The sequence below is a fragment of the Oncorhynchus kisutch genome, linkage group LG29, assembly GCF_002021735.2.
Source record: "Oncorhynchus kisutch isolate 150728-3 linkage group LG29, Okis_V2, whole genome shotgun sequence".
NCBI classification, from domain to species: domain Eukaryota; kingdom Metazoa; phylum Chordata; class Actinopteri; order Salmoniformes; family Salmonidae; genus Oncorhynchus; species Oncorhynchus kisutch.
The window spans coordinates 18,399,772-18,416,122 of record NC_034202.2 but is presented as its reverse complement, the minus strand read 5'-3'; the positions used below and the strand labels follow the sequence as shown (position 1 = coordinate 18,416,122).

The 16,351-nt window shown below is 44.0% G+C and overlaps 1 protein-coding gene across 2 annotated transcripts in view; it reads right to left on the bottom strand.

Moving 5' to 3' along the window:
- The window catches only part of LOC109873698 (tight junction protein ZO-2), a 36,103-nt gene that overhangs the window by 1,871 nt on the left and 17,881 nt on the right, over positions 1-16,351 (bottom strand). For both annotated transcript variants that reach the window (XM_020465367.2, XM_020465366.2), the window contains exons 3-21: positions 13,413-13,466; positions 12,422-12,546; positions 12,197-12,299; positions 9,245-9,971; positions 8,941-9,044; positions 8,563-8,716; positions 7,489-7,600; positions 7,151-7,293; positions 6,918-7,002; positions 6,614-6,764; positions 5,987-6,095; positions 5,660-5,879; positions 4,307-4,491; positions 2,461-2,556; positions 2,160-2,239; positions 1,799-2,009; positions 1,469-1,569; positions 343-570; positions 47-148 (exon numbers count right to left, since the gene is read on the bottom strand). In XM_020465367.2, coding sequence (XP_020320956.1) covers positions 47-148; positions 343-570; positions 1,469-1,569; positions 1,799-2,009; positions 2,160-2,239; positions 2,461-2,556; positions 4,307-4,491; positions 5,660-5,879; positions 5,987-6,095; positions 6,614-6,764; positions 6,918-7,002; positions 7,151-7,293; positions 7,489-7,600; positions 8,563-8,716; positions 8,941-9,044; positions 9,245-9,971; positions 12,197-12,299; positions 12,422-12,546; positions 13,413-13,457 — 3,081 coding nt within the window. In that variant the 5' untranslated portion in view covers positions 13,458-13,466. The remainder of the gene's footprint in view (positions 1-46; positions 149-342; positions 571-1,468; positions 1,570-1,798; positions 2,010-2,159; positions 2,240-2,460; positions 2,557-4,306; positions 4,492-5,659; positions 5,880-5,986; positions 6,096-6,613; positions 6,765-6,917; positions 7,003-7,150; positions 7,294-7,488; positions 7,601-8,562; positions 8,717-8,940; positions 9,045-9,244; positions 9,972-12,196; positions 12,300-12,421; positions 12,547-13,412; positions 13,467-16,351) is intronic.

The window sequence follows — 16,351 nt, the reverse complement described above, 5'->3', positions numbered from 1 at the left end:
TGGTACAGGGTTTGAGAGCTGAGGGTGGGGTTCAAGGGGGTCTCACCTTGGGGGGCTCAGGGACGAAGGTAGGGGGCGGGCTGGGGTCTCTCAGCACCTCTCTGCTCCCTGATCTCCTCATACGAGGTATGGGGGCAGGATGGCGTCTCTACAGGTGGGAATGGAGGGATGTACGTATGTCAACAAACACAGACTAGGTCAATACAACAAGTCAAGATTGTTGACTGGCAATGAGAGATTAATGGAGTACACTTGAGAGAGACAGATGCCAGTCTTCATCTCTGACACTGGATGAGTGGTTGACAATGAGGGCTAGTGATTGACAGTAGTAAACACACCCACCTCCTCTGGCAGTACTGGCTCTGAGGAGCGGCTGATGGCCGACACCGGCTGATGGGGCTCGTCCATTGGCTCGTCCAGCTCGTTGTCGGTGTAAGCCCCACCCTCGTCGGCCGTGTCGTCGAAGTCGCTGGTCAGTCGGCTGTCCATGCTCAGGTAATCGGCGCTCATCGCTGACAGGTATGACATGTGGTCATCATGGATATCCAGTTCCTCTTCAGAGCCGTCCAACTGAAAGAAAGACGCAAGTTGGTATGAAAGACACTACATACAGTACATATTCAAGTAAATAAATATGTTAGAAATTGTTGCGGTTGATATTTTTGTTCTCTCTCTCTCTGTGTGTGTGTGTGTGTGTGTGTGTGTGTGTGTGTGTACACACACCAAAAATATAAAAAACGCAACATGCAACAATTTCAAAGATTTTACTGAGTTACAGTTCATATAAGGAAATCAGCCAATTGAAATAAATTCATTAGGCCCTAATGTATGGATTTCATATGACTGGTCACATTAAAAAAAAAGTAGCGGCGTTGATCAGAAAACCAGTCAGTATCTGGTGTGACTCATGCATCTCATTTGCCTCATGCAGCGTGACACAGCTCCTTCACATAGAGTTGATCAGACTGTTGTTTGTGGCCTGTGGAATGTTGCCTAACTCCTCTTCAATGGCTGTGTGAAGTTGCTGGATATTTTGGCGGGAACTGGAACATGCTGTCATACGTCAATCCAGAGCATCCCAAACCTGCTCAATGGGTGACGTACTACCAAATTCTCTAAAATAACATTGAGGCAGCTTATGGTAGAGAAATTAACATTACATTATCTGGCAATGCTTTTGTGCACAGGCCTGCAGTGCACATTTTAGAGTGGCCTTTTATTGTCCCCAGCACAAGGTGCACCTGTGTAATGATCATGCTGTTTCATCAGCTTCTTGATATGCCACACCTATCAGGCGGATGGATTATTTTGGTAAATTAGAAATGCTCACTAACAGGTATCTAAACAAATTGGTGCACAACATTTGAGAGAAATAAGCTTTGTGTGTGTGAAACATTTCAGGAACACTTCAAATGTTGCATCTATATTTTTGTTCAGTGTATATGTATTAAATAAAAACAGAGCTTACCTTGCCCTCACAGATCCACACAGCCCGCTCCTGCTGTGCCCGGATAGAGTCTTTCACACTCCCATACCACCCGTCATTGGCCGAGTTCAGGTCAACAGTTGCTGTCCAGAGAAACAAACCAGAATGATTGGCACAACAGAAACAGAAGAAATACAGCGTAATCATAGTTTATTACTGAAACAATGTGGCCTCAATAGACCAACCCTAGTGTTTGGGCTTCATAATACTAGGGATTCACCTGGGGACTTGCATCAGTGACATGTACAATGCCATGTGTATGTGACAAATAAAATTTGATTTGATACAGGGGAGCTGCTGTGTGTGACTGACCAGTGAAGAGGTGGGAAAAGGTCTTCCTCATTTTGACCGCCTGCTCGTATAGTTTGCGGGCGCTGCGACTGGAGCCGGGCACAAGGCGGTTCCTCATGGTCTTGATGCCCCCCTTGCTGTCCGGGTTGAGGAACACCACAATGGGGTACCACTGGGTGTAGTTCAGGGTGTCCACTGCCTTGGGAGTCACGTCCAGCAGGGCATGGCGGTCCTGGGGAGACAGGGTCAATGTGAGAGGGAAGCTAGTGAAGAGGAAGAGTAAGGTGGAGGATGATGACTACGGTGATGAAGGTAAGGGGTGGATGAAGATGGTAATGATTAAAATGGGGAGGATGAAGACGCTGGTGGTGGTCGCGTTTACCTGTTCGATGATCTGACGAATGGTATTGAGTCTCACCACACCGGAGGACTTGTCAGCGCCTGCGTCCTTGGGCTCGGTCTCTGTGTGGTCAAACAAAAACATCAGCTTCTCACCAATACTACATAAACACACATGATCATAGAAGCCATAAGGAAATGCTCAATTTAGAATGCCCGGTCAGCGCAGGGTGAACAAATTGCGAACTATTCCATTGAAATTAAAAATACTAAATTGAGCGCACCTAACGTAAATACATGATGCACCTTCGTTTACAAGCAGAAGTTAGGAGCACCATACTCACTGGCTATGACAAACTCCTCAGGCAGGTCGTTGGCCAGTTTCTCATTGACTGCATCTGCAATGGGCCCAAACACAACCACTGGTCTCCTGAAGCCAGCTGAGGATCAAAACAGACACACGGTTAGTATTGCACATCTGTAATATACAGCGGAAGTCAGAAGTTTACATACACCTTAGCCAAATACATTTTAACTCAGTTTCACAATTCCTGACATTTAATCCTAGTAAAGATTCACTGTCTTAGGTCAGTTAAAATTAAGTGGGGATCCTAAGAATGTGAAATGTCAAAATAAGATGGAAGGATTTATTTCAGCTTTTGTTTCTTTCATCAAATTCCCATTGGGTCAGAAGTTTACATATACACTCAATTAGTATTTGGTAGCATTGCCTTTAAATTGTTTAACTGGGGTCAAACGTGTCAAGATAGCCCTCCACAATCTTCCCACAAGTTGAGTGAAATTTGGCCCATTTCTCCTGACAGAGCTGGTGTAACTGAGTCAGGTTTGTAGGCCTCCTTGCTCGCACAAGCGTTTTCAGTTCTGTCCACACATTTTCTATAGGTTTGAAGTCAGGGTTTTGTGATGGCCACTCCAATACCTTGACTTTGTTGTCCTTAAGCCATTTTGCCACAACTTTGTAAGTATGCTTGTGGTCATTGTCCATTTGGAAGACCCATTTGCGACCAAGCTTTAACTTCCTGACTGATGTCTTGAGATGTTGCTTCAATATATCCACATTATTTTGTGAAGTGCACCAGTCCCTCCTGCAGCAAAGCACCCCCACAACATGATGCTGCCACCCCCGTGTTTCACAGCTTGCAATCCTCCCCCTTTTTCCTCCACACATAACCATGGTCATTATGGCCAAACAGTTCTATTTTTGTTTCATCAGACCAGAGGATATTTCTCTAAAATGTGTGATTTTTGTCCCCATGTGCAGTTGCAGTGGCTTCTTCCTTGCTGATTGGCCTTTTAGGTTGTCAATACAGGACTCATTTTACTGTGGATATAGATACTTTTGTACCGGTTTCATCCAGCATCTTTACAAGGTCCTTTGTTGTTTTTCTGGGATTGATTTGCACTTTTCGCACCCAAGTACATTCATCTCTAGGAGACAGAACGCGTCTCCTTCCTGAGCGGTATGACGGATTTGTGGTCCCATGGTGTTTATACTTGCGTACTATTGTTTGTACAGATGAACGTTGTACCTTCAGGCATTTGGAAATTGCTCCCAAGGATGAACCAGACTTGTGGGGGTCTACAATTTTCTTGGCTGATTTCTTTTGATTTTCCCATGATGTCAAGCAAAGAGGCAATGAGTTTGAAGGTAGGCCTTGAACTACATCCACAGGTACACCACCAATTGACTCAAATTATGTCAATTAGCCTATCAGAAGCTTCTAAAGCCATGACATCATTTTCTGGAATTTTCCAAGCTGTTTAAAGGCACAGTCAACTTAGTGTATGTAAACTTGTGACCCATTTGGAATTGTGATACAGTGAATTAATCTGTCCGTAAACAATTGTTGGAAAAATGTGTCAGGCACAAAGTAGATGTACTAACCGACTTGCCAAAACTATAGTTTGTTAACAAGAAACTTGTGGAGTGGTTGAAAAACGAGTTAATGTCTCCAAGCTAAGTGTATGTAAACTTCCAACTTCAACTGTAGCTCTGGTTAGACATGCTATATAGTTTGTCTGTGCATTCCATTATGAGAAAGTTCCTAATAATTCAGTTGATAGTGAAGTTCAATCGAAAGTTTAGAACTTGTTCTGTTCTATCCAGTCAAGTGGCTCTTAGACCACACCCCAACAGGAGATAAGAGTCTTTTGCGTTGGGAGACGTACCTTCTCGTAAGACCACCCTCTCGTAGGCAGAGAAGCGAGTGGTGACAGGGGTGGCAGTCAGATCATCTCTGCTCTTACGGAGGTCCTTCTTCTTTGCCGCCCTTTGACCCCTCAACCTCCAGAAGTCTCCTCTGTCATTGGCTGTTCCTCTCTGGGCATTCTGCACATTCGACATTTGTTCCGCCCTGAGAAGCAGAGAACACCAGGAATCATAAAGTACTTAGTCTCAATCACACCACACACACACACACACACAAACACTTGGGTGAAAACTTGGTAATTCCATCAGACATGGTTAAAACTACTGTCAAGGTAGAGAACATCACTTCTAAAATTGAGATCATATGAATTACTACATACGGTGCCAACTGAATACAAAGCCAAATTAAACAAATATCTCCCAACATTGTTATAGGCTACATACAGTATGATAATAGATAGGATTATTACACCTACATATTAACATGATCCAAATATAGTCTGCTATAAGCACAGCACTAATTCATTAATAACATTATGAGTTCCTATTTTACCATGATGAGTTCTTAAATAACCTAAGTTAATTATTTATTCAGGCTGCCATTGGCTGCAGATGGAATAGGAGTCTTATGACTGTGTAATTATGTATAAATAGCCTCAATCATTGTTATAATTTTAACTATAAGTCAAAGTGCCTTAAAATCATGTAACACGTAGCCTACCGATTGCAAGGTGCAGCCGGTGTCCAAATATTGAAGTCTGGTCCGCTCATTCAACATGTTTCAACGTCTGCCTTAAAATGTGTCATACAGTGTTGGGATGGTGACTTGGGAGAACTATGTGCGAGATGGGATCTTGCAACCTCCTGTCCAGCTTGTTAATCATCTCTTGAAGCCGTCTTTGCGGACTGTACAAATAGCAACCATGTCTTTGGCTATGTGATAACCTCTGTGATTTCTGTTCTATAGGACGTTTCTTCGTAGGCCTTACACTTGAAAACGCGTCGGCAGTCAATGCCTGTTTAACTGCACACTCTAAGCGGGGATGATTGTGATTGGCCAGCATGTGCAAGCCATGCAGAGAGTGAGAGACCCTGCGTGTGATTGGTCAGCATCCTCTGTGCAAGTAGAGAGTGAATGAACAGTCTAGTGCATCTCATTGGAGGAGGTACCGTAGTCTAGTTTTTGTAGTATTAATAGTGTCAAAAAAAGAGAAAAAAATCATGGCCTCTTGCGATATGGATATTGCACATGTCAATAGCTCAATTTAAATCTGAATTTGATTCCACGTGCAGCCCTAACTCAAAACACTACAAGTTCTCCTGCAACAGAGTGATCAAATTAAGATCTTACATCTGTATGCGCACACACACACCTGCTCTTGTTGGGGATGATGCCCTTCTCCAGCAGCTGGTTGTCTTTGTCAGTGCGGATGGCTAGCCAGTTGCCCAGCTTGCCGTCATAGAGTGTGTCAGTCACATTGAAGATCTCCCCTCGGGAGAAGGGCAGGCTCTGGGGAACCTCTTTCTCATACTCAAAGTGGGTCCTGATGAAGAACGAGTCCCCCCTGCCCGATGCCAGGATGTCCTTATAGACTGGAACAGAGGACAGACACCACAAACATCAAACCACTTCACCTGCGACATGAGTTGAAATAAAATGACAGATGTGTCTTTATCTACAGAGTGAAGGCGTGACTCACCATCAGGTTTGCTCTGAGCCAGGATGGTGACATCCTCTCCCTTTGGAATCTCCAGCAGGTATAGGACAGCATCCTCACGCACCATGCCCCTGAAGTCCATGTTGTTCACCTGACAGACACAAAGACATCAGAAGACATAACATTAGCGATCATATGTAAAGCACTCATGAACAGACATGAGGAATTTCACAAACATGACAAACATTAAAACCTCTTAAGGATCTGCACGTTTTTCTTTTTCTTCGCCTAAAATGACATACCCAAATCTAACTGCCTGTAGCTCAGGCCTTGAATTAAGGATATGCAAATTCTTGGTACCATTTGAAAGGAAACACTTTGAAATTTGAAAGAAATGTGAAATGAATGTAGGAGAATATAAAATAATAGATCTGGTAAAAGATAATACAAAGGGGGGGAAAATCCATTCTAGCTACTGTAAATTGGACAGTGCAGTTAGATTAACAAGAAGTTAAGCTTTCTGCCAATATCAGATGTCTATGTCCTGGGAAATGTTCTTGTTACTTACAACCTAATGCTAATCGCATTAGCCTACGTTAGCTCAACCGTCCCACGGAAGGGACACCGATCCCAAAGAAGACTAAGACTAAGAGTTAACAATTTCCCTACCTTCATGATCTGGTCCCCAGTGTGAAGACCCTCCTGTTCAGCAGGACTGTCCTCCTGAACGCCTGCGATGAAGATTCCCACATCGTTTCCTCCCGCCAGCCTCAGCCCCACGCTCTCCCCCTTCTGGAAACGCACCATCACAGTGTTGGGCCTGGGCAACACACAATCCATTTAAGACAACAGGCAAGTTAATTGTACATTTCTATTCATAATCTACATTAGAGTACACAACTCTGTTGAGTTAATAGTGAGTCTGTGCCCTAGACCCATTCGCTGTAGATGTGTTTGTGGAACCAACACTTACCCGTATATCTCCTGATCCTCTATGCTTGGTGTCAGTGGTACCTTTGGGGCAGCGTGGACTTTTGGGGCAACAGTTATTACCGGTGCTGTAAAAACAAAATGGAAATCCTCATTGGTGAGCATTGCTACGATGGATGGGTAAGTTAACTGATGCACTGCTTATATAACAGATAAATGTGATAACGGCAAATAAAAAAATTCCCATATTCAGTTATTCAAAGTCATTGTGCTTACCTGGGGGTGTTTCTGGGCGGGGCTCCACCCTCTCTACCGGCAGAAGGGGCGTGTCCTCCACAACTCTATCCTTTTTTCGCGCCGGCATGGCGAACGGTGTCGGCATAGCGCCCATTTTAGCCAGCCTGCTGGGAGGTTCCTCCCTGATCGTAAAACACACATAATCCCATTGGTTCTCAAACAGTACACAACACAGCTACAGTAGGCTTTCATCTTCTCCGAAATGCCATAGTGATGGTGTACAGATACTCAATGTAAATATCATCTCAACAATATTATATGGTACAGTACATAAGAGTGATCCATACAGCAGGTGGGAGCAGAGGGTGACTGTTTACCTGGGTTTGTCTCGGAGCCTCTCATTGGAGGAGTGGGAGGACAGGTCTGAGTGGGGGGCTCGTCGGTCATCCTGTGGCGAGTAGGAGCGGTAAGACTCGATCTCCGAGATATCTGGAACACAAAATATTACCAACATCTAGTTCATCTTCAAGCCAGATAACCCAAGTCGACTTTTCCCATAAGAAATGTTACATTTGGTATTAGTGGAGTGGAGAGAAACAGACAAACACAGCAAACCACAGACAGATACATTTCTTGCAGATACCCGTCACACAGACAAGCACCCCTGTTCTCAATACAGAAGCTGCAGTTCCAATCTTAGATCGCACATTTATTTGCTACATTTCAGACCATAACATAATGAAATTCTGTCATATTCAATAAGTGGATTATCGGGGGGGGATTATGTTCCCCTGCCAAGCGCTCACACACCACGTCCCTGAATGGACCAAAGTGGGTCAGAAGTCCCCGGGTGTGTGACAACGCCCCCCTCAAACGCTTTGGGTTAGCGCATCACCCCACCCTCCCATTTAATTACACAACCCAATCATAACCTGCACTTTGATCACGTGACAAATATACCGAAATAGAGCCAGTAGCCATAGAGACGGCCAGGTGACACTGAAGAGAACGCGGTTCTCTTTTTCATGCATTATTTCTATAGAAATGTGAAATGTTATTGATGGAATAGACTAAATGTCATAAACAAGGTGTCTGTTTGGCTGACATGCATGGGTCTACCGTTTCATAATCTCTCTATACCAATGACAGGTCGGGTGGAAGGTGAGTAAAGTTGAAACAAAACTTTATTATCCCTAAGGGGAACTTTTTGTTGTTGCCAGAATCAAACAAAAAGAAAACAGACAATTCAATAAAACCAAATATGGACAGGACAATACAACCGAAAACATACATTTTCATATCAGTAGACAATACAGTAGGTTAAAACACTCTCAATTAATAACTTCTACAAAGCACTGGGACCATTCTGAATCTGTCCACATAAAAAGGTATTTTTCCTCAAAAAGGAAAGGAGCTGCTGCCACAGAGACTGAGAGTGGAGGGTCTCTCACCATCGAGCTCAGAGTCGCTGTCTGCCAGGGGAGGAATCCTGACCAGGACCTGTCTCCTGTCTCTCTGCACCACCAGCTGCAGCTTTCCTCGAGACTTCTCGATCAGCTTCCCTGCATCGCTTAGAGACAGGTTCTCGGTCACTGTACCATTGATCTGACACAGAGTGAGAGAGAGAGTCAAATCACATTCATAGTGTATCGTAGCAAACACACATAATATCTGTAGCCCACTGTCTGAGACAGATCATTCTTAAGTAATATGTGGATAAATCCCATTATAGGCCAACATAACATGCAACTTTTAACGAGGCAGCAGTGAAACAACGCTTCCCCCAGGGAAGAGATGAAACAGTGGTCTGTATGTGAGGCCCTTCCTACCTTAAGTATGATGTCTCCCTCCTGTAGGTTGCCATCCCTGCAGGCCAGACCTGTGCTGGTCATCTCCTTAATAAACAGCTGACTGCCCAGACGCAGACCATACTCTAAAACACACACAAAACACATGGTGTAAACATAAAAACATGGTTTAACTGATAGTAAACATTTAGCATAGGCTGTCTTAGAGGAATGAGCATAGTAGAGATATATCACTGTAAATATGGAGTGTTAGTACAGTATGTGTATGTGCATGTATGCATGTATGTATGCATGTATGCGTGTGTGCGTATGCATGTATGTAGACCTTCATTGGGCCTGTTCTTCAGCAGCAGCACGTTGAGGGGTTTCTCCAGGGGCTCCTGCTCCCGAGGGGGGCGGGCCATGGGGACTGGCATGGCGGAGGGGGAGGGTGAGCGGTCCAGACGCTCCCTGCTCCCGCTCCTCTTCATCTGCTCTTTCCTGTGGTCGCGGTCACTGGGATCACGTTCACGGTTACGCTCAAAGCTGTGGTCGCGACCATGGCTGCGGGCGGGACTGTGACCAGCCCTGTACCGTCGGTCGGGGCTGTTAGCGCGGTCCAGAGTGCGTTCACTACGGAAACGCCTGTCGGGGCTGGGGTCGCGGTCAAGGGCCCGTTCGCTGCGGTAACGCCGATCGGGGCTGTGGTCGCGGTCAAGAGTGAGGTCGCTTTTGTAGCGGCGGTCAGGGCTACGTTCACGGTCCAGAGTGCGACCCATGCTCCCGTCTCGTCTGTACTGCCTGTCTGGATGGAGGTCCCTCTCCACACTTCTGCCCCGGTCATCTCGACCGTAATCACGGTCAAAGCCCCGTCCCTGATAGCCAGCGTCTGTGTAACCACCCCTCTCCTGGCTGTGGTCTCGGTCTTGATGACTGCTGCGTCCGCTGTACACACTGCGGCGGTCCTGGTCGTAGTCATAGTCATCGTTGTAGTCGTTACTGAAGACGCGGTCATCGGGGGAAGGGGCGCGTTTCAGCAGGTTCACCGGAACCTTCCTGGGCCTCTTGACCGTCTGTCAAAAACAAAGACCACATCAGGCACTGACTGAACCATCAGGAATCATTAACAACTGTTATTTATTCAATTTGTATTTAAAAATATATATATTTTTTTTTAAATCAGGGGAATCCATTGAGACCAGGGTCTCATTGTCAATGGTGCCCCGAGGACAACAAATTCAACATGATTCATGAACATCATGCAGCCCATATATGTTTTGATTTAAAAGGTTTGTATCATTCTTAACGATAAGGTGCCAAATAACTCTAAATCTGTTTCAAATGATCACTTTTATGCTCAACATAGCCACTTCATATTCGCACTCTCATGCCGGAATGGGAAAATATCCTTTCTATTTTATTCAGCTAAGTTAAATTAAATTCTTCTTACTATAAAAATGATATATAAAATAAGGGCATGGGACTTATAAGAATATATTGTCTGCTAATTGAACTAGCCTACGGCATGGCCGACTCAAATTCTGTTCTTTTAAAATTGACTACATTTTATTCATGTTTCTTTAGACCTGCCCAAAATAAATAATGGATTTATTGTGAGTGTACATTAAAATAGATTTATTGACTTTTTAAAATGTAGATGCTCCCAATACCGAACCCCAGCGGTACAGCTTCTGTAACATCCAGGAAACAAGACTTAACACCATCAGAAATCAGACAGTGTGTCCTGTCTGACAGTTCATTCTCAAACCACTTGCAAGACGCCCGATCCAGACCTATTTCAGTCAACCTCTGAATGAGAATGTGACGGCCAACAGTGTCGAAGGCAGCACAATGATGATTTTTAGGACCTAAGCAATTTAGCACATCTAAAACAAGTGTAGCAGCTGAAACGGTGCTATGTCCGGGTCTACCCTCAGATCCCAAACAGATCTAATTGGGAATCTTTTGCCACCATAATCAAACATTTTTTTAAATAATTATACAGTGCATTTGGAAAGTACTCAGACCCCTTCCCCTTTTCCACATTTTGTTACCTTACAGCCTTCCTCTAAAATGGATGAAATTATGTTGTTTTCTCTCTCAATCAAATCGACACACAATACCCCGTAATGACAAACCAAGCCATGAGGTCGACAGAATTGTCCGTAGAGCTCTGAGACAGTACTGTGTCAAGGCACAGATCTGGGGAAGGTTACCAAAATGAAGGTCCAAGAACACAGTGGCTTCCATCATTCTTAAATTGAAGAAATTTGGAACCACCAAGACTCTTCCTAGAGCTGGCGGCCCAGCCAAACTGAGCAATAGGGGGAGAAGGGCCGTGGTCAGGGAGGTGACCAAGAACCCAATGGTGACTGACAGAGCTCCAGAGTTCCTCTGTGGAGAATGGAGAAACTTCCAGAAGGACAACCATCTGTGGCCAGACAGATGCCACTCCTCAGTACAAGTCACGACAGCCCACTTGCAGCTTGCCAAAAGGAACCGAAAGGACTCTGACCATGAGAAACAAGATTCTCTGTTCTGATGAAACCAAGTTTGAACTCTTAGGCCTGAATACCAAGTGTCACATCTGGAAGAAAGCTACGGTGAAGAATGGTGGTGGCAGCATCATGCTGTGGGGATTTTTTTCAGCGGCAGGGACTGGGAGACTAGTCAGGATCGAAGCAAAGATGAATGGAGCAAAGTACAGAGAGATCTTTGATGAAAACCTGCTCCAGAGCACTCAGGACCTCAGGCTGGGTTAAAGGTTCACCTTCCAACAGGACAACAACCCTAAGCATACAGCCAAGGCAACGCAGGAGTGGCTTTGAGACAAGTCTCTGAATGTTCTTGAGTGGCCCAGCCAGAGCCCAGACTTGAACCTGATCGAAAATCTCTGGAGAGACCCGAAAATAGCTCTGCAGCGACACTCCCCATTCAGCCTGACAGAGCTGGAAAGGATCTGCAGAGAAGAATGGAAGAAACTCCAAATACAGGTGTGCCAAGCTTGTAGTGTCATACCCAAGACTCGAGGCTGTGATCGCTGGCAACGGTGCTTCCACTAAGTACTGAGTAAAGGGTCTGAATACTTATGTAAAATTAAAGTTTTTAAATTTGTTTTAAAAAAAAGGGCAATTTCTAAAAGCCTGTTTTTGATTTGTCCTTATTGGGGTAGTGTTTAGATTGATGGGGGGGGAAACAAATATTTAATCTATTTTAAAATAAGGCTGTAACGTAACAAAATGTGGAAAAAGTCAAGGGTCTGAACACTTTCCGAAAGGACTGTATGTCAAACACTCACAATTTTGGCTACTTTTCCACACTTTCTGAGGGTCTGTACAGCGAAGGAGTGTGGCACGCTGTCCATGGGAATGGCGTTCACCTGCACCACCCGGTCATTCTCACTACAAAACAATTTACATATGATTATTAACATATGAGGATATACAAACTGTACACACATTAGCTCCTCAAAATGACAGAACACTTGATTTCTCATGATGACTGATTGACAAGAAGTACGTACAATAACAGGCCATCGGCGGGCCCTCCCTGAAGTACGTCAGATACCACTATGGACATCTCCCCGCTTTCCTCGTTGGGGTTGTCCCGCCCCCCGGACACTGCAATACCAAAACCCATCTTGGGGTCCTGCAGTGAAGAGGACATGTATTAGAGATGTGTTTGTATGGGTGTGCGAGTGCCTGTGTGACCTTGTCTGTTCAGGTTAGTGTGTGAGTAAATGTATCTGTCTGTCTAAGTTTGTGATGAAGTCTTTATGTAAGATAAGCCATACATCCTACCTAGTGTTTAGGTGTGTGTGTGTGTCTCTCTCTCTCTCCTTGTTGTCTGTGTGATGTACCTGCCCCCGTGCTGACCAGATGAGATTAGAGCAGAGATTTAAACACCCCCATCTGTACTAAAAACATTCCCTGCTCCGCCTGCGAGAGTTTGGCCGACAGCGTCGGCATGTGAAGGTCAGTCGAAAACTCTCTATGCTATGCCCAACAGTACCTATCCTGTAACGGCTAAAGGAGCATCACATTAGCCCGTTACACTCTCTCTCTATCCTCGCTAGCAGATTGTATGACAGCTGGATGTGGAAGGGTCAGTGATGTGCTGGTTTAAAAAAGCAGCTTTATAGCCAGAGCAGAGTGAGTGGAGGAGACAATGAGCACGAGCGCCACACGATTAACTGTCCTGGGCAGATGTGATTGCATGCATGGCATTATTCCAGTCTGTGTGCTGTAGATGGGTGAACATGTACTAGAGTGCGTCAGATGTTCTGAAACACATCTTAAAAAAGGACCCACGGTGTATTGCATTGTAATCTGGTGGTGTAGCTGCGCATGACAATTACAATTCAATTCTGTTTTGGTTATAAAGGTACACATTGAAATGTGATAGTCGCAGTGAAGAGTGTTGTAGTGTGTTATGGTTGCAGTACTTAAAACGGGTTGTATTGTGTAGTAATCCAGTGTGGTGCTGTATGTGTGTTGTTGTAAAGCTGGACTCACCCTCTGCAGCGTCACTGTGTACTGCTCCCACACGGTTTCCTCCATGACTGGGCTCTATGGGAGAAGGACACGTTCCACAATGAACAGGAGATAACCATGTGTCTCTCTCAGTTCAACAGGACATACTGAGGTGCACACTATTAGCTCAATCATGAGGGACCATGCCAAACATCATGCTCAAAATCTCACATACCCAACAGAAAGGTCACATAAGATAACCCTCCGCTATACCCGGCACAAACAAATTCCATGTTCCCAACCAATACCCTTCTGAGCACATGGTACAGTACACACCAAATAATCAGCAGAATCACACATGGACTACTGCTTCCGCACACCCTCAGCCTTACACGAACCATCCAATACAGTACACATACCAGCTGAAAACAGAGAACTTGACCAAAGTACCCACCCACATTTTAACCAACTGCTGATCGGTCTACCTTTCCACCCAGAGACCACCTGTCTAACTAGAGCCAAGCTGGAGTCACTCACGAGCCCCTGGAGGATACGGATGGCCTTGTAGGTGTGGATCCACTTCCTGTGCAGGTGTAGGACAGTCTTCATGGTTCCTTCTCAGCTCTATCTACCTCCACTGACTATTTGCTCTGGCTGCCTGAGCTGCTACGCCACGACCTCATCCATTCCCACAGCGGCCACACCCTGCATTTATCTGCCTGCCTAGCTTTGACGTAAGCTCTATTTTGCTGGCCTACATTCAGCGCAAATCCCACCGTCCACAGAATGTAAACACACAATTGCAAACGCGGCGATGATTAAATACACATGCACACAAAATAACGTGCATAGATGCACCGAGATAATCGCACACCGACATATACGAATGAGTATATGCAGATGTACGTGTGAACGCATTTAACTCCAATAGGGTAAATCCATTTGAATACAATCACTTTTTGACAGTATCCCTTTTGATTTAAACAGAACCTAAACTTCTCATTGTAGAAGTGGTCAGAAAGTGACTTTTTGGACCCGAATGGCAAAATATTCCAAGAGATAAAAGGTGCTCAAAATTGACCCATTTTGCATACCCTATCATACCATGTTTTCATCACTGAAAAAGATAAAACGGTTGAAATTTATGTAATTTAAAAAGCTTACAAAACAGGGTTGTCAAACTATTTTATAATGTATGTAAAACTATATGACAAACATTCATTTTTGAATAATTCAAATGTAATTTCACAATGTTTCAACTTCATATTCATAATCTCAAGCACCACCCCAATATCAACATGTGAAAATGGCACGTTTATGTAGTAAAAACAATATCCTTTCTCTAAGTGTTTCCAATGACATAATCAACCAATTCGTAGACAATTAGTAGGCAATGCCTAGTCACAATTGGTCAAAAATCACACGATGAAAACCGACGAGGTCACTGGAAGCACGTATCTTTGTGTGTGTTTTTTAGTTCTTTATTTTTTAAACTACAAAACTTAGACACACGCCATTTTCAAATATGCGGAAGTGGTGCTGGAGTTGATGAATATGAAGTTGAAAAATGGTTTAGTTCCCCTTTAACGTCAACTATCTAAAAACACAAACTCTGATTGTTTACATAGTCACGTACATTGTAGCGTAGACCCTATTTTACATTAGCTAACGTGTTCTGCCTGCCATTGGTTGAGACACAACATGCTCTTGAATACAGGGTAAGTGTCATGTTTTGGCTGATAAATGCACTACTATGGGAATAAAATTGACATTTAAACTTTCAAAATGATACCAAGAAGGATGGTTGGATGTCCACACGTCAGAGAATGTTGACATGAATATATGCTGTTTTGAATTATACTGTCAACCCTCCATAGGAAATCTATTGAAATCGTCGAAATATAATTGAATAGACATCAAGACCTATCATTTAAAAAGATTCTCTGGTACTTTTGTATACTTTAGAGTCAGTAGCTCTGACCAGCCAAAAGTAGTCCCCAAAAATTGGGTACTATATCACATACAGTACCAGGCAAAAGTTTGGACACAACTTTTGCTACTCATTCAAGGGCTTTTCTTTATTTTTGACTATTTTCTACATTGTAGAATAATTCTGAAGACATCAAAATTATGAAATAGCACATACAGAATCATGTAGTAATCAAAGTTTTAAAAAAAATTTGATTCTTCAAAGTAGCCACCCTTTGCCTTGATGACAGCTTTGCACACTCTTGGCATTCTCTCAACTAGCTTCACCTGGAATACTTTTCCAAACTTCTTGAAGGAGTTCCCACATATGCTGAGCACTTGTTGGCTGCTTTTCCTTCACTCTGTGGTCCAACTCATCCCAAACCATCTCAATTGGGATGAGGTCGGGTGATTGTGGAGGCCAGGTCATCTGATGTAGCACTTGGTCTTATACCAAATATGGTAATCTTCTGTATACTACCCCTACGTTGTCACAATACAACTGATTGGCTCAAACTCATTAAGGAAAGAAATTCCAGAAACTAACAACGCACACCTGTTAATTGAAATGCATTCCAGGGGACTCCCACATGAAGCTGGTTGAGAGAATGCCAAGAGTGTGCAAAGCTGTCATCAAGGCATAGGGTGGCTACTTTGAAGAATCTCAAATATAAAATCTATTTTGAACACTTTTTTGGTTACTACATGATTCCATGTGTTATTTCATAGTTTTAATATCTTCACTAATTATTCTACAATGTAGATAATAGTAAAAATAAAGAAAAGCCCTTGAATGATTAGCTGTGTCCAAACTTTTGCCCGGTACTGTATGTGCACCACCTCATTGCACTCTCCCTCTGTTGTGTTGACAGAGACGTTGGGCCTGCCCTGCAACCCTTATTGGATATCGCTGGGCAGGCCTCTTGCTAGCTGTCACTCAAATGCCAGGGGCTGAAACACATTGGCTATAATTCAAATTGCTAGGGGGCTTTCCCACGTGGGGAAAATTGCAC